Source organism: Haliotis rubra, unplaced genomic scaffold, assembly GCF_003918875.1.
Source record: "Haliotis rubra isolate DU_JTF1 unplaced genomic scaffold, ASM391887v1 Scf72, whole genome shotgun sequence".
Lineage (NCBI taxonomy): Eukaryota > Metazoa > Mollusca > Gastropoda > Lepetellida > Haliotidae > Haliotis > Haliotis rubra.
Window position 1 is genome coordinate 1,705,671 of NW_025767435.1, and position 16,807 is coordinate 1,722,477.

A 16,807-nucleotide genomic window follows, 5' to 3' on the forward strand; every position below is an offset into this window, starting at 1 on the left:
ACATGTTGTGAACGATGGGAATGCCCAAACCGTGGTTTCCGTCCCGGCAAACGCCAATTGACCGCCTTCAGATCTAGTTCGAATTCACCGCAAATGCATTTGTATGCACTTCGATCGTATGGATTGTTTACGGCATTCCACGCCTTGTCCTGAGGAATTGGGGCGCCAATTTCTTTCAGGATACGTCTGATCTGGTAGTACACGTGAAAATAGAACACAGACCAACTCAGCGCATCACGATGAGTGTCGTTTCAACGTCAGGACCCAACGTTTTCACATTCATGACCGAAAACCCGTAATTTTTAAACACGTCGATGAACCGAACCATGAAATGTAAACCATCCTTTGTATCGACAACAATACTCGGTTGAGTGAGATCGGTAGCACTTATATTATCAGTTTTAGAATAAAACACTCCCGGTTCGTACATATTTGAATTGTTATATTTTAGTATACATATCTACTTTTTCAATATGTGCGTGACGCTTCCGGGAGTAACGAGTGGCGAGTCCGTTCAGCTGTTGCACGCGATCGATAACACGTCCGGTCAGCTCGAAGTCACGCTCTGCGATATCACCTACAACCTGCGATGGACCAGCATCAACGGCAGAAAGAACAGGGTGTTTGTCAATAACGTCCACAACCAAATAATGGACGGCTACTACAACATGTGCTTGCTCAACGAAGAAATCTTCAAACCCGTGGGAGCCGAACTCAAAATGAACGACTCGAACGGCACGGTCATGTTAGCCAACAACGGAAAAAAGGACTTGAGACTCAGTAGGCCGTTGGCTAAAACGCTCGGGTTTAGTGGCATCCCAAATCGACTGGAATCTCAAAATCACGCTGCGTTTCATTCAGCTAAAAACACCTCTTGCCTCGATAATATATAACAAGTACGACAATACGTTGGATTGTTAGGCTTTCGACAGACCGACCCCATGCTCACTTAAAAGCGATTATTTCCTATTCTACTCTACCGATTTTCGTGAAATTTTGCATGCATCTCTTCAGATGTTTACGCTATAGCAAAACGGCATTGGGAACACTCTCGATGACTTCCTTAGATTAATTAAGACTTAATTACGACAAAAAGTTGGACATTTTGCCTTTTCCCGACCGACTCCATGCTCATTTAAAAGGCAATATTTCAGAAACTATTCTACCGATTTTCATCAAATTTGACATGCACCTCAGTAGTAGTATACACAATGGGGCTACGGGATAAGGGACTCCTCAAGGGCTCAATTTAAAAATTGAGCCCTTGGGGGACCTGGTCCCGTAGCCCCAATGTGTATACTACTTATGATGATTGATTTAGTCTTCTAATGTTTCAGTTCTGGTTGAGAGACACAACTTCTACATATAGTATGATGATTGATTTAGTCTTCTCATGTTTCAGTTCTGGTTGAGAGGCACAACTTTTACATATAGTATGTTGATTGACTTAGTCTTCTCATGTTTCAGTTCTGGTTGAGAGGCACAACTTCTACATATAGTATGATGATTGATTTAGTCTTCTCATGTTTCAGTTCTGGTTGAGAGGCACAACTTCTACATATAGTATGATGATTGATTTAGTCTTCTCATGTTTCAGTTCTGGTTGAGAGGCACAACTTCTACATATAGTATGTTGATTGACTTAGTCTTCTCATGTTTCAGTTCTGGTTGAGAGGCACAACTTCGTATGATGATTGACTTAGTCTTCTCATGTTTCAGTTCTGGTTGAGACGCACAACTTCTACATATAGTATGATGATTGATTTAGTCTTCTCATGTTTCAGTTCTTGTTGAGAGGCACAACTTCTACATATAGTATGATGATTGACTTAGTCTTCTCATGTTTCAGTTCTGGTTGAGAGGCACAACTTCTACATATAGTATGATGATTGATTTAGTCTTCTCATGTTTCAGTTCTTGTTGAGAGGCACAACTTCTACATATAGTATGATGATTGATTTAGTCTTCTCATGTTTCAGTTCTGGTTGAGAGACACAACTTCTACATATAGTATGATGATTGATTTAGTCTTCTCATGTTTCAGTTCTGGTTGAGAGGCACAACTTCTACATATAGTATGATGATTGATTTAGTCTTCTCATGTTTCAGTTCTGGTTGAGAGGCACAACTTCTACATATAGTATGATGATTGATTTAGTCTTCTCATGTTTCAGTTCTGGTTGAGAGGCTTAACTTCCTATGATAGTGAGTTGTTGTCTAACCTTGTAGCTCCAGTTGAAAGGCACCATCACCTAGTATGAGTGTGTTCCTGTGAAGAGAGTGGAAAACGCTTGGCAGCTGCATTTTGCTCTCTCCCTTTGTATGCATTTTGTTCATGCCATCTCATTTGCCTGAAAAAGTGATACACTTATAGCTTATCTTCCAAAGATCAGTTTAATATTTTGTTTGGCCCGAAATAGTCAGGAATTATGACTTAATTGACATTTGTTGTTGAATTTTGTCTGATTTCAACAACTTGTTCAAATCTGAGTGCTATTCATACCCAAAGTGAGGGCGGTGGAGCAGCACAGGCAAGCCAAGTAGGAACAATGGGCACCAATCAAGGCCGCATTGGATACAATAGAGAGGAGCTGGTGGCTATTCAACAATCAGCATCAAGCCTTTCTAAGCCAAGACTTTCACCTGGACTGTTTGAAAACCTCAATGAACTTGGGATTTCAGTTGTTCTGAAAACAAAGAGAGGAAAACGTGCTGGAAGAAAATTATAGAAAAATACTTGTGAACACAATCTGTCAAAAGTTCATCCAAAAACGTCCAGAAAATATTTGAGGGCGTCAGTTTGGAATTCACAGTCATCAAGAAACAAAACTTTTGAGATTAGGGACGTGCTACTCAGTGGAAATATTGATGTACTTTTCTTAACTGAGACATGGTTGCGAGATTCTGGTGATGAAGCATTGATATGTAGAACCTCCCTTGTTGTGAATGTGGAAAAACCAAAGGTAAACTTTGTGTCTTTTGAATACACAGACATTGTCATTTCATCTTTCAACACATCTCTCAGAATTGTCTGTTTATACCGCCCACCACCATCATCAAGAAATATGCTCTTACATGCTGACTTTTCAGATGATCCTCACTCCTCAAGACAATGCTTCTCTCATAAACAATGTAACTGTGGACAACAACCTGGTCTCTGATCACTGTGTTATACACTTGTCTCTTAACCTGCAGAGGCCAAAGAATGAAATAATTACGAAAACATGTCGTAATCTTAAAGGAATTGACAATGTGACATTCAGTCAAGATTTGGTAACATCGGGGCTTGTCACAAATCCTGTACCAGACTGTGATGGACAGACTGCATTGTATAACAACTCACTTCGCCAATTGCTGGACTGTCATGCACCTCAGAAGGAATGTACTTTTGTACAGCATACATGATGTCCCTGGTACAATGAACTTGTTCATGAAGCTAAACGTCAAAGACGGAAAGCAGAACGTAGGTGGCGAAAATCTCAACTTGAGATACATCGTCAAATGTATAAATCTCAAAGAAATGCTTTTTGCAAGGTCGTCCGAGAGCAGAAGCGTTTGTACTGTAAACAGCAAATTACAGAGTGTGTAGGAAAGCCGAGAGATCTCCACAATTTCATGAAATCTATTATGGGCAAAACAAAAGAAGTTGTTCTTCCTCAATGTGATAATATTACACAATTTGCCAATGATTTCAATTCATTCTTTGAGAATACAATTCTGGATATCAAGAAACTTCTCAGAGAGTATCAACAGCCACACATGAAGTCCGAGGAAACCTTGTTTGATGGCATTTCTCTGAGGGAATTCGCAGATGTTCCACAGGATGTCCTGACTCTCATCAAATCATCCAACAAAACCACTTGTCTGAATGATTCAGGGCCAAGCAGTCTTGTGGTTGATCATCTCGATCATTTACTTCCAGTTATAACCGACATTATTAATATAAGTCTTTCATCCGGTGTTTTCCCTACATGTTTGAAAGATGCTTTTGTTACTCCACTGTTAAAGAATTCCAAACTGAATACCAACATACTCAAGAACTATAGGCCCGTTTCAAACTTGACTTTTCTTTCAAAACTTGTGGAGAAAGCCGTTACCAGACAACTGATGAAGCATATCAACCTCCATGATATCCTTGATGACTATCAGTCTGCTTATTGTCCGCAGCATTTAACAGAGACCTTGCTCCTGAGTGTTATTAATGATCTCAGGTGTCTAGTGGATTCTGGTGACATGGCAACGCTGGCACTTTTAGATCTCAGTGCAGCGTTTGATACGGTTGATCATTCCAAGCTTCTGGATATTTTACAGCATCAAGTTGGTATCAGTGGCACAGTGCTCTCTTGGTTTGCATCTTATCTCCATGTCAGGCGGCAGTCTAGATCTGTATATGGCTTGGGACAGTTTTCGGATAAGACAGTGCTCTCGTGTGGAGTCCCACAAGGTTCAGTGTTGGGACCTGTGTTGTTTCTCTTATACGTAAACTGTCTCAAAACCATAACTCACAAGTTTGTGACTCTTCATTTTTCATATGCAGATGATGTTCAACTGATGAATAGATTTAACATTGAATCAATTTCTGACACCCTACAACAAATTGAAAACTGTACTTCTGGATGACCGAAAGAAAACTAAAGTTAAATGACGACCGAAAGAAAACTAAAGTTAAATGACGACAAAACAGAGGTATTATTGGTCGGAAGACAACAGCACATTGAAAAGGTAGATGTTGAGCGAGTGATGATTGCTTGTGCCTGTATCTCCCCATCACGACAAATTAAAGATCTTCGAGTACAGCTACAGTCGGACCTTTCCATGTCTGCTCAAGTGGATCATCTGTGTAAGACATGCTACTTTCACATTCGTTCCATTGGTAACATCCGAAAATACATCACTAAAGAGAGAGCACATATCCTGGTCAGATGTCTTCCTGCCTAGACTACTGCAATAGCCTTCTCACTGGAATATCCAAAGAACACATGAAAAAAATCTAGAATACAACCGCTAGAATTATATCTTTCAGTTCTAAATATGATCATATAACCCCTGTGATAAAGTCGTTGCACTGGCTTCCTGTTCACTACCGAGTTGACTTCAAAGTTCTGTGTACAGTCTTTAAGTGTCTCAACAACCTTGCCCATACATATCTCTCATCTCTCCTAACCCAGTATGTGCCTTCCAGAACTCTACGTTGCCAGGATAAACAGCTCCTCAAAGTACCTCAAGCTTGGCTCACCTCTTTTGGAAAGAGGATTTTTCAGCATGTCGCGCCTCTCTTATGGAACTCTCTACCGCTCCAAATCAAACTCGCCCGACCCTGGACTCTTTTAAGAAAGCCCTAAAGACATTCCTTTTTACCAAAGCCTATAATTGACATTTTACCTTCTTCTGTAAATAGTTTTAATGCGCCATGAGCATGCATGAGTGGGTGGACACTGGCACTTTACAAATATCCACTATTATTATTTTTATTATGCCTGATGTTTTAGTTAAGAAGAGCCACTCCCAGTTATGATGAGTTAAGGTTGTAATGTTTCAGCTCAAGTTCGGATACATCCAGTTCTATCATAATCAGTTGGTTTGCATGTTGGCTGACATGCAGTAACTCCTGTATTATTATGGGTTGTTCTTTGGATGCTTTAGCTCAAGTTGAAACGCTTGAGTTGTGAAATACAGATTTTTTTATCCAGACATAAAAAAAAGATGCAGGCTAAACAATGGAACAAATGGAAGCCAGCACTAACAGTTAATTAGCGCCGAATGGATGCCAACACTGAACAGTCAATAGTGTTGATAGGTGATGAACAATGGACAGCTGGAAGCCTGAATTATCTTATAGGGAATAGAGGAAGGGTGAGCATGGTTTTACACTGCTTTCAGCAATATTCCAGCAATATCACGGCGGGGGCCACCAGAAATGGGATTGACATAGTGTGCCCATGTGAGGAATCGAACCCGAGTCTTCGGCGTGACGAGCCAACGCTTTAACCACTAGACTACCCCGCCGCCCCATGGGCAAATGTGAGGTAGTAGGTAATAGCACAGAAAGGCCGCAACAGAGATTGTCAAATTGAAGCTAGAGGAAAGAAACAGAAGCCAAAACAAAACAATTAGCACCGGCATTGATAAAGCGGTGAGTACAGATAGCAATCAAACAATGATCAAAGCAATAAGTGCCAGGTGCTGGGCAGGTTGTCTCCCTGGCCGCGGTTCATGGCCAGCTGGTGTCTCCTGGTGTCAATAGCTCCTTGCAGTTTTCTTTGTCGCCAGTTATTGATGGTGGTGGACAGGACTTTGGTGGCTTCCCACATGATGTGATGATCTTGGTTTTTGAGGATGTGTTCAGAAATGGCGGATTTCAAGTCTAGTGTGTTGATAGAGGACATGCGTTCTTTGAGGTCTTCAGGGGTCTGAGGGTTTCTCCGATGTATTGGTAGCCACAGATGCAGGAGATCTGGTAAATACATCCTCTCGGGTTGGGGCTAGCGCTGCTGGGGCCTCTGCCATTGGCTCGCAGATAGCTCTTGATGGTCTTGCCGCTCCTCCGTCAACAAACTAGACTTGAAATCCGCCGTCTCTTGAGTATCACTTCTAAATGCCGTTCAAAGACCTGATAAAAAAGCGACAAAATGAAGAAAATATAAAAGTTTTCGATATTTTAAATACAACAGTTTTAGATATTTTATTGGCCAGTAAGCAAAGACAGAAAGTAATTATGTAATGAAAGGTTGTCAAGTCGGTACATCCTCACTCCAGGAGAAAGTCTTCCACTATCTTGTTGAATTCGTCAGCTTTGTCCATATGAATGTGGTGATTTCCCTCCGGAATATTGTGCAACCTGAACAGGAAAAGAGTCTGTCACATCTCATGTCATTACAGTCACTGTTGCTAGCTTTCAGTCAACAAGATTCCAGCAATACAACCCTAAAATAATCAAGCCAGGATCAGACAATCCTGTGATTGTAAACATGAGCAACGGTCCACATTATGTTGATCATCAAGTGGTTGGTGAGGGTCAACACCCAGTCTCCATCGAGTACAAATCACCCAGAAGATGTTCCATTACTGCATGTCATCGTGTCTTGATCGTTAATCACAATATCAATCACAGACTTAGTTATTTGAATACCAGTGTTGCGGCTGGAACACTGCTGAGGGCAATATTATCATCCAGCCATCACAAGGTCATGCAAGTCCACTAAAGAACCGGTTTCGCTCATTTTAGAACAGAATAACCTGGGTTCAGTACAAGACTTTGCCAAGCATTAATCCAATAGAAACAAAGCTTAGTCATCCATCAAGTACTATTCAAAGTCATCTACCCTACAAACATCAACCTCTGTTGAACACATGGATCAGTAAAAATGTATGCATGTTTGTACAGTTATAAATTCCAGCAGTTAATAATATCTTCAGCACTTAGAAACCTGGTTACATATATATCCTGTGATCAAATGATATAGAGTTGACAAACCTTGAGTTCTGTATATGTTTGTTGAGATAAATAGGATGTTCTACGGTCGTCAAAGGGTCCTTCATGCCATGGAGAATGAATGTCGGACACGTGATGTTCTTCAGTTCCGCCTTGCAGATGTCACCTGGCAGAGTGAGTGAGTTAAATTGAGCTTTTACTCCTTTTCAAGCAATATTCAGCATGATGAACTAAGATTTACCTACTTGGCTACCCCAGTACGTATTGCGGTACAAGGCCTTCGGTTCAGTCCGTTTCGGTTCGGTATATGATCATAATGCAGAAAAATGACAAGAGCCAAACCTTACATTTTCTTACTAGCATGGACAGAAATAACCATAATCTTTGTTATTTTGAATGAACAAAACTGACATTTAAAAAGGTTAATAAGATAACGGTGCAAAAACCGAAAATATCGATTTTTTTTTATTGCATTGTGGTATGCCGAACCGAATGCAAAATACCGTGGTGTACCGTTTCACTCCCAGTTTTAACGAAGTTGTAAACAGCTAAGATTTCCTATTCCTCCCACATCTGACTGCAGTACCCTGACATATGAGCTGTTAAAACCGGGATTTAACCAAACCCACTCACTCACTCTGACTATCAGTGAACATACCTTTGCTGTATGTGAAGCAGCTTCTGTTTGCTTTGACCCAGTTGCTCCAATGAACCTGGAAGTACCTATCCTCATACACCTGGAGGTACCGATCCCTATTCTTGGCACTCCAGTGACCAATATCCTCCAGACCTACAGGCAGCACATACAATTAGCAAAGCCTGCAACTACTCTCACATCATGCAATGATAGGTGGGTGGGTGGGTGGGCCTGTCGGATGGGTGTGTAGGGTGGAATTGTCGGATGGGTGTGCAGGGTGGGGTGTGTGGATGTAGATGGGTGTGTGAGCTGGAAGTATGTGGAAGATTTAGGTGCCATGTAGGTCACGGCTGCGGGGCGTATAGGGATGGCTTGGTAGGGTCTGATATGTAGGGTTGAAGGTTGGGTCTTGGGGTGGGGTACCACGTAGAGGGATGGCATGCATATGGGCTAAATCCACATGTGATATGCGTTCATCAAAAGTTGACATTTTCATTCATGATACAATTACCTCATATGCATGTTCTATACTCTCCATAATGAAACGCATAGGTGATACTGATAAATGGAATTTCAAACATGTTTCAAAATTAGTGTATGGTTGTTATAATTTCGCCATTATAATGCTGGTGAGTGTTCATGGTAGACCTCAGATTACTGAATATCGAATTCTGCTCTGTGTCTGAAATTCTTTTGAAGTGATTTAGATGGTCATAACCAAGAGAGACACTAGATGGTCTGCATATACAGGCCACCACCTTCAAGAGCTAATAAAGTAAGTATTTCACAGTTCCATGCTGACTTTTCACATCTCATTGAGACACTAAACAGCCATAAGGGTTCATTTGTCCTCTTAGGTGACTTTAATGCCCACTTTGATCAATCAGTGAAGCCTGATCTCAAGAAGTGCATATGTGCACTGAGGGCCAATGGCTTGACACAACATGTCCTCCAGTCAACTCATATAGTGGTCATATCATAAAGAACTCTACAAGCAGGAACGCAGCAATGTCAGGAAGATTATTCGTTCTTCTAAGAAAAGGTTTCACGATGAAACTATATATCTTGTCTAATCTTACAACCCCCAGTCTCTGTGGTCTCACATGTTCAAACTTCTGGAACGAGAAAAAGACTACACACTTCCTGATGCTGAAAGGGATGCCGCATTGGCTGATGAGTTCAACAGTTTAGTCACAGACAAGGTAGCTTCTATCATGAGAAGCTTTACACCGACTACTGACACTCAATCAACCAAAGAGCAAGTCCCAGTATATCCCAAGTTCAGTGAATTTCAACCCTTGACAGATGAACAGGTTCTACATCTGATCAAGGACTCTAAGTCCACCACCTGTGAACTGGACCCAATTCCTACTGATCTGCTGCTCCTTGTAGTGGATGTCATTCTTCCTACCATCCATAACCAGGATTATCAACTCCATTCTGTCGATAAGTACCACAGTCTTTTAAGAAAGCATCTGTCAAACCACTTGTTAAAAAATCCAACTTGTACAAAAACATAATAAAACACTACCGACTTGTTTCCGAACTGTCTTTTTTGTCAAAGATACTGGAAAAGGCAGTGAACAAGCAACTTTTGCATCACTTAGAAAAACCATAAACTTATGGCCAAGTTCCAGTCCGCATATAGGAAAGCCCATAGCACTGAGACTGCTCTACCCAGAGTACTAAATGACCTCCAACAGGCTGTGGATGTTGGACAAGTTGCTGTGTTAGTTCTCCTGGACCTCTCGTCAGCTTTCGATATGCTTGACCATGCTAAGCTGATGCAAAGGTTGAAGATTGAAATCATGAAATCAGTGTCAAGGTTTTGTCATGGTTTCTTTCATATGTATCAGGGCGGCAACAAACGGTTGTGATCAAGAACTCGTACTCATCAACCGTCTCCGTGGATTACGGTGTCCCGCAAGGTTCTGCTTTAGGACCTTTGTTGTTTACCATGTACATCAAGCAGTTCCACCAGCCGTTTGTCACCCCCGGAGTGAAGCGTGAAAATACCACAATATTGCATATTTTCTGAAAACGTCATATTTCAGATCCTGTTGGGTACAGAGGTTTAAGGACCTTGTGTCTCATTTATGTTATGTGCATTTATCCCAATTTTGAGTTATTTAATCATCTGAACCCATATCCTACACGCAGAAATCTAACTTTGTGGCCCTTCAGGGCTATTCGGTACACTGGGGCGTGTGACGCTTAGAAACAGCGTTAGAAAGACATATAGGTATATAGACCCTACCCTAGTACTATATAAAAGGAAAGGGATGTAACGACGGATCCACCCCCTCCTCATTCTAAGTTCGATTTCACCGAGTAAACTATTTTTTAAGGCCCGTAGAGGCCTACGGATCAAAAGCGAGATGATTTCCCTAAAACTCACGAAAACTCACCTTTTAAATTCGTTTATTAATTCCAGCCACGTTGACAGCACCTATGTAGGGCTAGATTCGATCGGCAGCGGCATTCCATGGGTCTAAAAACTTATTGCAACATCTACAAATCACTTCCCCGACAGTTTTCTCCAAAACCATCGGCAATCATACTCACTTGTCGGCCATAGATGGCCTTGACATTCAAGTGATCTGAGCAAATCCTCAGAAACGAAATTGGGCCATCCGATTGGTGGAAAATATAATATACTGTGAGATTTTGACTGTTTGCTAATGGGCGCGAAATATGAACTTTGCAATAATCATATATTGTGGATGATGTACGGAACAGTAAATTGTTAAGAATAGTTTTAGAGGTTGTAAAAATGCATTCAATATTGATTCATTTGTAGGAAATTATATTTATAAATATTTAACCTCTAAACTTATTATTACAAATTTACTGCTCAGGTCACTTGAATGTCAAGGCCATCTATGGCCGACAAGTGAGTATGATTGCCGATGGTTTTGGAGAAAACTGTCGGGGAAGTGAAATCTAACTTAGATTGAGGAGGGGGTGGATCCGTCGTTACATCCCTTTCCTTTTATATAGTGCTAGGGTAGGGTCTATATACCTATATGTCTTTCTAACGCTGTTTCTAAGCGTGACACGCCCCTGACGTTAGATCAACCGGCGCCCCAGACGTTAGATCAACCGGCGCCCCAGAGGTTAGATCAACCGGCGCCCCAGAGGTTAGATCAACCGTCGCCCCAGACGTTAGATCAACCGTCGCCCCAGACGTTAGATCAACCGGCGCCCCTGACGTTAGATCAACCGGCGCAGGCATTGCAAAAGGAATGGGCCAGAATTTAATTCAATGAGAAAGCGGTTTTGGGGGCTCATGATGGCCACAAGAGATATTGACGACAACACTCGACTGGGAACGGACGCCTTGAATTATTGAACTTTATACAAGCATGTTAACAGACAATTCATTTTTTATACTGTGATATATGAATGGAACAGATCCAGAACTACACGTGATATCTCACTTCAAAGTTAGCAGATTTAATTCGTGAAAATACACCTATGCGTTTCTATTTTGAGAGAGCATATAATAAACATCAAAATGTTACAACACAAACTTCTTCCCCGATGTTTTACCACTTTTTCTGTATTTAACCAATCAGCCAATACAAGGAACCACTTTTACAAAGTATGTTGACAGTTTGCACCACTAATTGTATAATGTTAGAGTGGAAAAGAATGTGAACCTCGGTGTTTCTCCATGATCTCTTCGGTAAGGTAGGCGTTGGCTCCCCATACAACCAGCTTCCGCACATGTTCTGGGTATTGTGCCGCGAGGATCAAACCGGTTGTTCCACCATCGCTGAAGCCAAGTACGGAAAACTTCTTTCGCCCGAGAGTCTGGAAGTTAAGAATATAACTTTCCTGATATAACTATAGTGATATGACAGAAAGTGGGTTGTCTGTGGATTCCTTTCACTATAAAATGATTATATCATGAACAAAAAAAGAAAGTTCACATTTGGAGAAATGAATTATATTGAAAATGGGTAGTACAATGCAGTTAATATGGCGAATACCAGGCCAGGTCGCGTAACTGCCCCGACCATACCAACCTGACCGTGCTGCCCATCTTCGTGCCCAGCGTCCTTATGCTGGTCCGATCCTGGCACAAGTGAGAAAGTGAGGTTAGCTTTACGCCGCACTCAGCTATATTTCAGCTATATGGCAGCGGTCTGTAAATATTCGAGTTTGGACGAGACAATCCAGTGATCAACAGCATGACCATCGATCTACGCAGCTGGGATACGATGACATGTGCCAACCAAGTCAGCGAGCCTGACCTCCCGATCCCGTCAGTCGCCTCTTATGACAAGCATGGATTACTGAAGATCTTCACGGGTTCTGGCACAAGTAAACCGTAATGAAGGTATATGCTGGGCACAGTTGGCTGCATTTCCTGCAAAATGCGAGTATTGATGTCATGAACTGGCCATCGTAATCACCTGACCTCAGTCCCATCGAACACGTATTGGATGCCTCTGGAAGAAGTCTTCTAGACTTGAGACGTCAACCCAAGAATGTTCAAGTGCTGGAAGCCATGTTCATACAACAATGGCGCAATTGCCTAATACTGCATTCACGGATATTACGCAGTCAATGCGACAACGTTGCCTTGCGTTGTGAATTCAAAGTATCAAGTACGTCACGGACAAAGTAGAGATGACCAGGAGGGTTGATAGAGCGACCCAGGTTATACACAATGTTTGGGAGGAAAGGGGATGCCTGGACCCACCAGTGGAACTGGGGTATCAATCACTGCACAGAGTTGGACATCGGTCGCCCAATGATGGTCCTCTAGTTACAGACAGTCAAACTGTACCTGGTTGCTACAGATGGTTCTGTAACCAGTGATTCTGCTTGAGGTAGTGAGTATGTAATTCATAAATATTCCTGTAGAAAACAGCCGGGAACACCAGAAAAGAGCTTCATGTATTGTATTGTATTTTCATGATTTTATCAACTTTCAGACATTCTTCAATATAATGACAGGAATCAGGTCATTGTAAATGATAATAAGTTATTGACCAAATAAATAAACCGATCTGAAATTCCGACTGTACATTCATGACAGCAACTGCATCTTCTGCATCACGATGGCGGAAATTGATTGGCCAGTCACGCTCAGGGGGAATACTTCGTCCATAACCACGAGGATCAAAGCCAAAGATCGTGAACTTTTCAGGATTCATCTTCTCCAGCTGGCAGTTAAAGTCCGTCATGGAACCGCCTGTAATCAGATTGGTGAATACGTGAGTGGGTGAGTGAGTGAATGAGTGACTCACTGTGAGTGAGTGAATGACAGAGTGACTGGGTTATTGAGCTATGGTACACAGAATCTACTCTATAATCTTGTTGTGGACAGGCAAACCAGTGGTTGGTAGGACAAGCAATGACTTATACCACGCAGTGACTTATACCACGCAATGACTTATACCACGCAGTGACTTATACCGCGCAGTGACTTATACCATGCAGTGACTTATACCACACAGTGACTTATACCATGCAGTGACTTATACCATGCAGTGACTTATACCATGCAGTGACTTATACCACGCAGTGACTTATACCACGCAGTGACTTATACCATGCAGTGACTTATACCACACAGTGACTTATACCACGCAGTGACCTACACCTTAGTGTTACAAACTGTGACAGATTGATTCGTATTGGGTTGCGCTTGCATTGGGTACAAGTGAGTGAGTTGAGTGAATGCGTGCCTCGGAGTGAGTGAGTGGGCAAAAGAGCGAGATTCTCTATACAGCTCTTTATTCCGCTTTGATCAGTATTTCAGTTACATCATCCTTGTCTTAGATGCTTACCACCACACAATATACACCTTTGACTTGACTTGACGTGAGTGTTTTATACCACGCAGTGACTTATACCACGCAATGACTTATACCACGCAGTGACCTACACATTAGTGTTACAAACTGTGACAGATTGATTCGTATTGGGTTGCGCTTGCATTGGGTATAAGTGAGCAGAGTGAGTGAATGCGTGAGTGAGTGAGTGGGCGAGCTAGGCAAACAGCTCTTTATTCCGCTTTGATCAGTATTTCAGTTACATCACCCTTGTCTTAGATGCTTACCACGACACCAAACTAACACGGGACATTTCTGGAAATCAAACCAAGGATCAATTCACTCCTGGGTGTACAACAACACCGATAACTCCAGCACCATTTACAGCTGGAACACCCGGCTGTAGTACAACATCACAGTAACTGACCTCTAACCTACCAATGGCTCCTGGCAGTAAGAGGACAGTATGATCCCCATATCCAAATTGTTCACAGTGAAAGTCCACTCCATTTGCCTTGACTTGTAGCGAGACTCTACGGACTGAATAGAACCTGCAAACAAAGTTTAAACACAGTTTCATTAATTTAAGAAATACTGTTCGCTCTATCCCCACGTATAGTGTAATAAAGCACAGTTTGCCCTGAACTGTTATAGTTAAAGCACGAGGCCGCTATATTAACATTATTGTAGTGTCTCCACCAGTGACGGTAACCGACTGAAGCTACTGCAAACCACCAAGAAACAGGATGCTACATAGTTGGTTGTGCTGTAGGAGACTGTACTGGGCAATGACAACTGACATTCATCGTGACGTCGGTTACCAAGGGTACGTTTGATTACGAGGGGGCAGACTAGAATGGCGTAATGACGTCAATACAGTGTGACGTAATGCAAAAACAAATGCTACTCAATTTATAATTTGTGTGTCGGCACCTTTGATCTTTTAGCGAAGCATCACAAAAACACACTCGATAAACAGAAATGATTGGTTTGGTGTCAAACCAGTGCAAGCTGTCAATAACAATTTTCACCTAGTTTTTTGGTCTAGCCTTGTGAATTAATACATCTGACAAAATCCTTCACTCAGATGATTACCTGACTAAAGAAGCATGAATTATCATGACAATACACCTGAATCACTTCATGCAGCAGCTGCCACAGGCATGGAGATGGTATGTGAAATGAGCATATCATTTATATACAAATAACAATGAGGGCTGTTGTTGGCCCGGGCACTACAGCTACGTACGCCAGATACGTTCCTCTGCCAAACACAGAATACAGAAACATACTATAGGACGAATCTACTTGATCGAACTATCACACTATTGTGTGAGATACTTTTGATTGCGTTATATAAGAAACGAACATGCACAGCGAAGAATATTTCACAGTGAACAGTATCACTCGTAACATGTGTGATACCTCGTAAGTGGTGTACATACCTGTACATACCTGTACATACCTGTACATACCTGCACATAGCGTCCATGTTGACAACGACTCATTTGGGATAAATAACAGAAGCCAGACGCTGCAGTGTACATTAGCTACCTCCCTGGACTGAGTGACGTGTGTTTAGTTTGAGCAATATTCCAGCAATATCACAGCGGGGGGACACCCGGAATTGGCGTCACACATTGTACCCATGTGGAGAATCGAACCCGGGTCTTCGGCGTGACGAGCGAACTCTTTAACCTCTAGGCTACCCCACCAACCCTACTGCAAATGTCGGAGTGACGGGCTTCATGGCATATATCTGTTATTAAGCCAGGAATGATTAGAATGCTAACCACGGGTCTGTTTCTTGTTCTAAGCAGTGTATGATCAACTATAGGCCTCACTACGGACTACACAATATGGCAACATGTAACAGATTCACTCTCTCGTTACAGTTTTCAGCTTGATTAGAAAATGTACTGACCTCAAGTTCCAGCAGACTGAAATATAAACACAATACGTGATCTGGCATTCAACTCTGACAACTTCACCGACCACACTTTCCATTTCTAACACTGCATGTTCTTGTCGGCGAAGAAACCCAACCTATCCTTCAGAAGATTGTACACAGCACCTTTGACGACGGGAACCATGTTGTGTTGATGATGGTGAATGCCACTTTGTAGCATAGAATATAATTAAACATGCATGTACCGAACATTGTGGTGGAACTGTTCCTTGAATGCAGTCTTTGAGCTTTGTGGTAACAGACGTCGTACCCATTGGTGAGCTGAAAGTGATAAACAGCAAGTGAAAATACCCATCTTCCGAATACAAATCACGCGGACCATATTTTGTAAGGGAGTTAACTCTCTTGACTTGAGGATTCGTAAAAGAGTTGTTAGAATGTTCAACTGGGCCGTCGAGCCAGCTTTTTAAAAGTGTTACCATCATATTGAATAGCTACGGATGTTTGTATAGTGCGCGAGCGGTGATTTCGAACACTGGATCGGAAATTAAAAAATAACAAAACATGAATCACCCTCTTCCGTAATTTACATTACATTAGTATGCAATTAATTGCATAATTATATGTTTTAATGCGAATAGGTACACTCCCCAGTGTAACTAACAGCTCAGAGGAAGCATGGCTTTCACATAATATATCTTTCTCTCGTACTGAGCGTGTCATAACAATGTACCAGGAAAACCAAGCGTGTTTAATTTCAAATTAAGAATGACAGATTATATATATTAATATCTGTGGATTTTTAAGTATCGTTTGTAAACTGCATAATACTTATATACCCTGTGGTATATATCTACATGTCTTTTATAAATTGTTCAGTATTGGATATTTTCTGAACCAATATTGTTTTAGATAAAACTGTTTTACTTCATATTTGTTGCTTGTCTATTTGTATGAATCTACATCAATATTTTCAACGTTTTACATCTACACTAACGGAAAAAGTAACTGTGCATAACAAAATTTCATTAAACAAAAGT

The 16,807-nt window shown here is 41.6% G+C and overlaps 1 protein-coding gene across 3 annotated transcripts in view; it reads right to left on the reverse strand.

The window, feature by feature from the left end:
- Positions 1 to 16,211, reverse strand: part of LOC124259402 (valacyclovir hydrolase-like) — a 122,108-nt gene extending 105,897 nt beyond the window's left edge. The window contains exons 1-3 of one of the 3 annotated variants that reach the window (XM_046693533.1): positions 16,013 to 16,211; positions 14,297 to 14,409; positions 13,109 to 13,275 (exon numbers count right to left, since the gene is read on the reverse strand). In XM_046693533.1, the coding sequence (XP_046549489.1) occupies positions 13,109 to 13,275; positions 14,297 to 14,409; positions 16,013 to 16,149 (417 nt within the window). In that variant the 5' untranslated portion in view covers positions 16,150 to 16,211. Of the gene's footprint in view, positions 1 to 13,108; positions 13,276 to 14,296; positions 14,410 to 15,782; positions 15,917 to 16,012 lie in introns of those variants that run through there. The other 2 variants (XM_046693534.1, XM_046693535.1) reach the window with 2 other exon arrangements.
- Between the last annotated feature and the right edge of the window lie 596 nt (positions 16,212 to 16,807).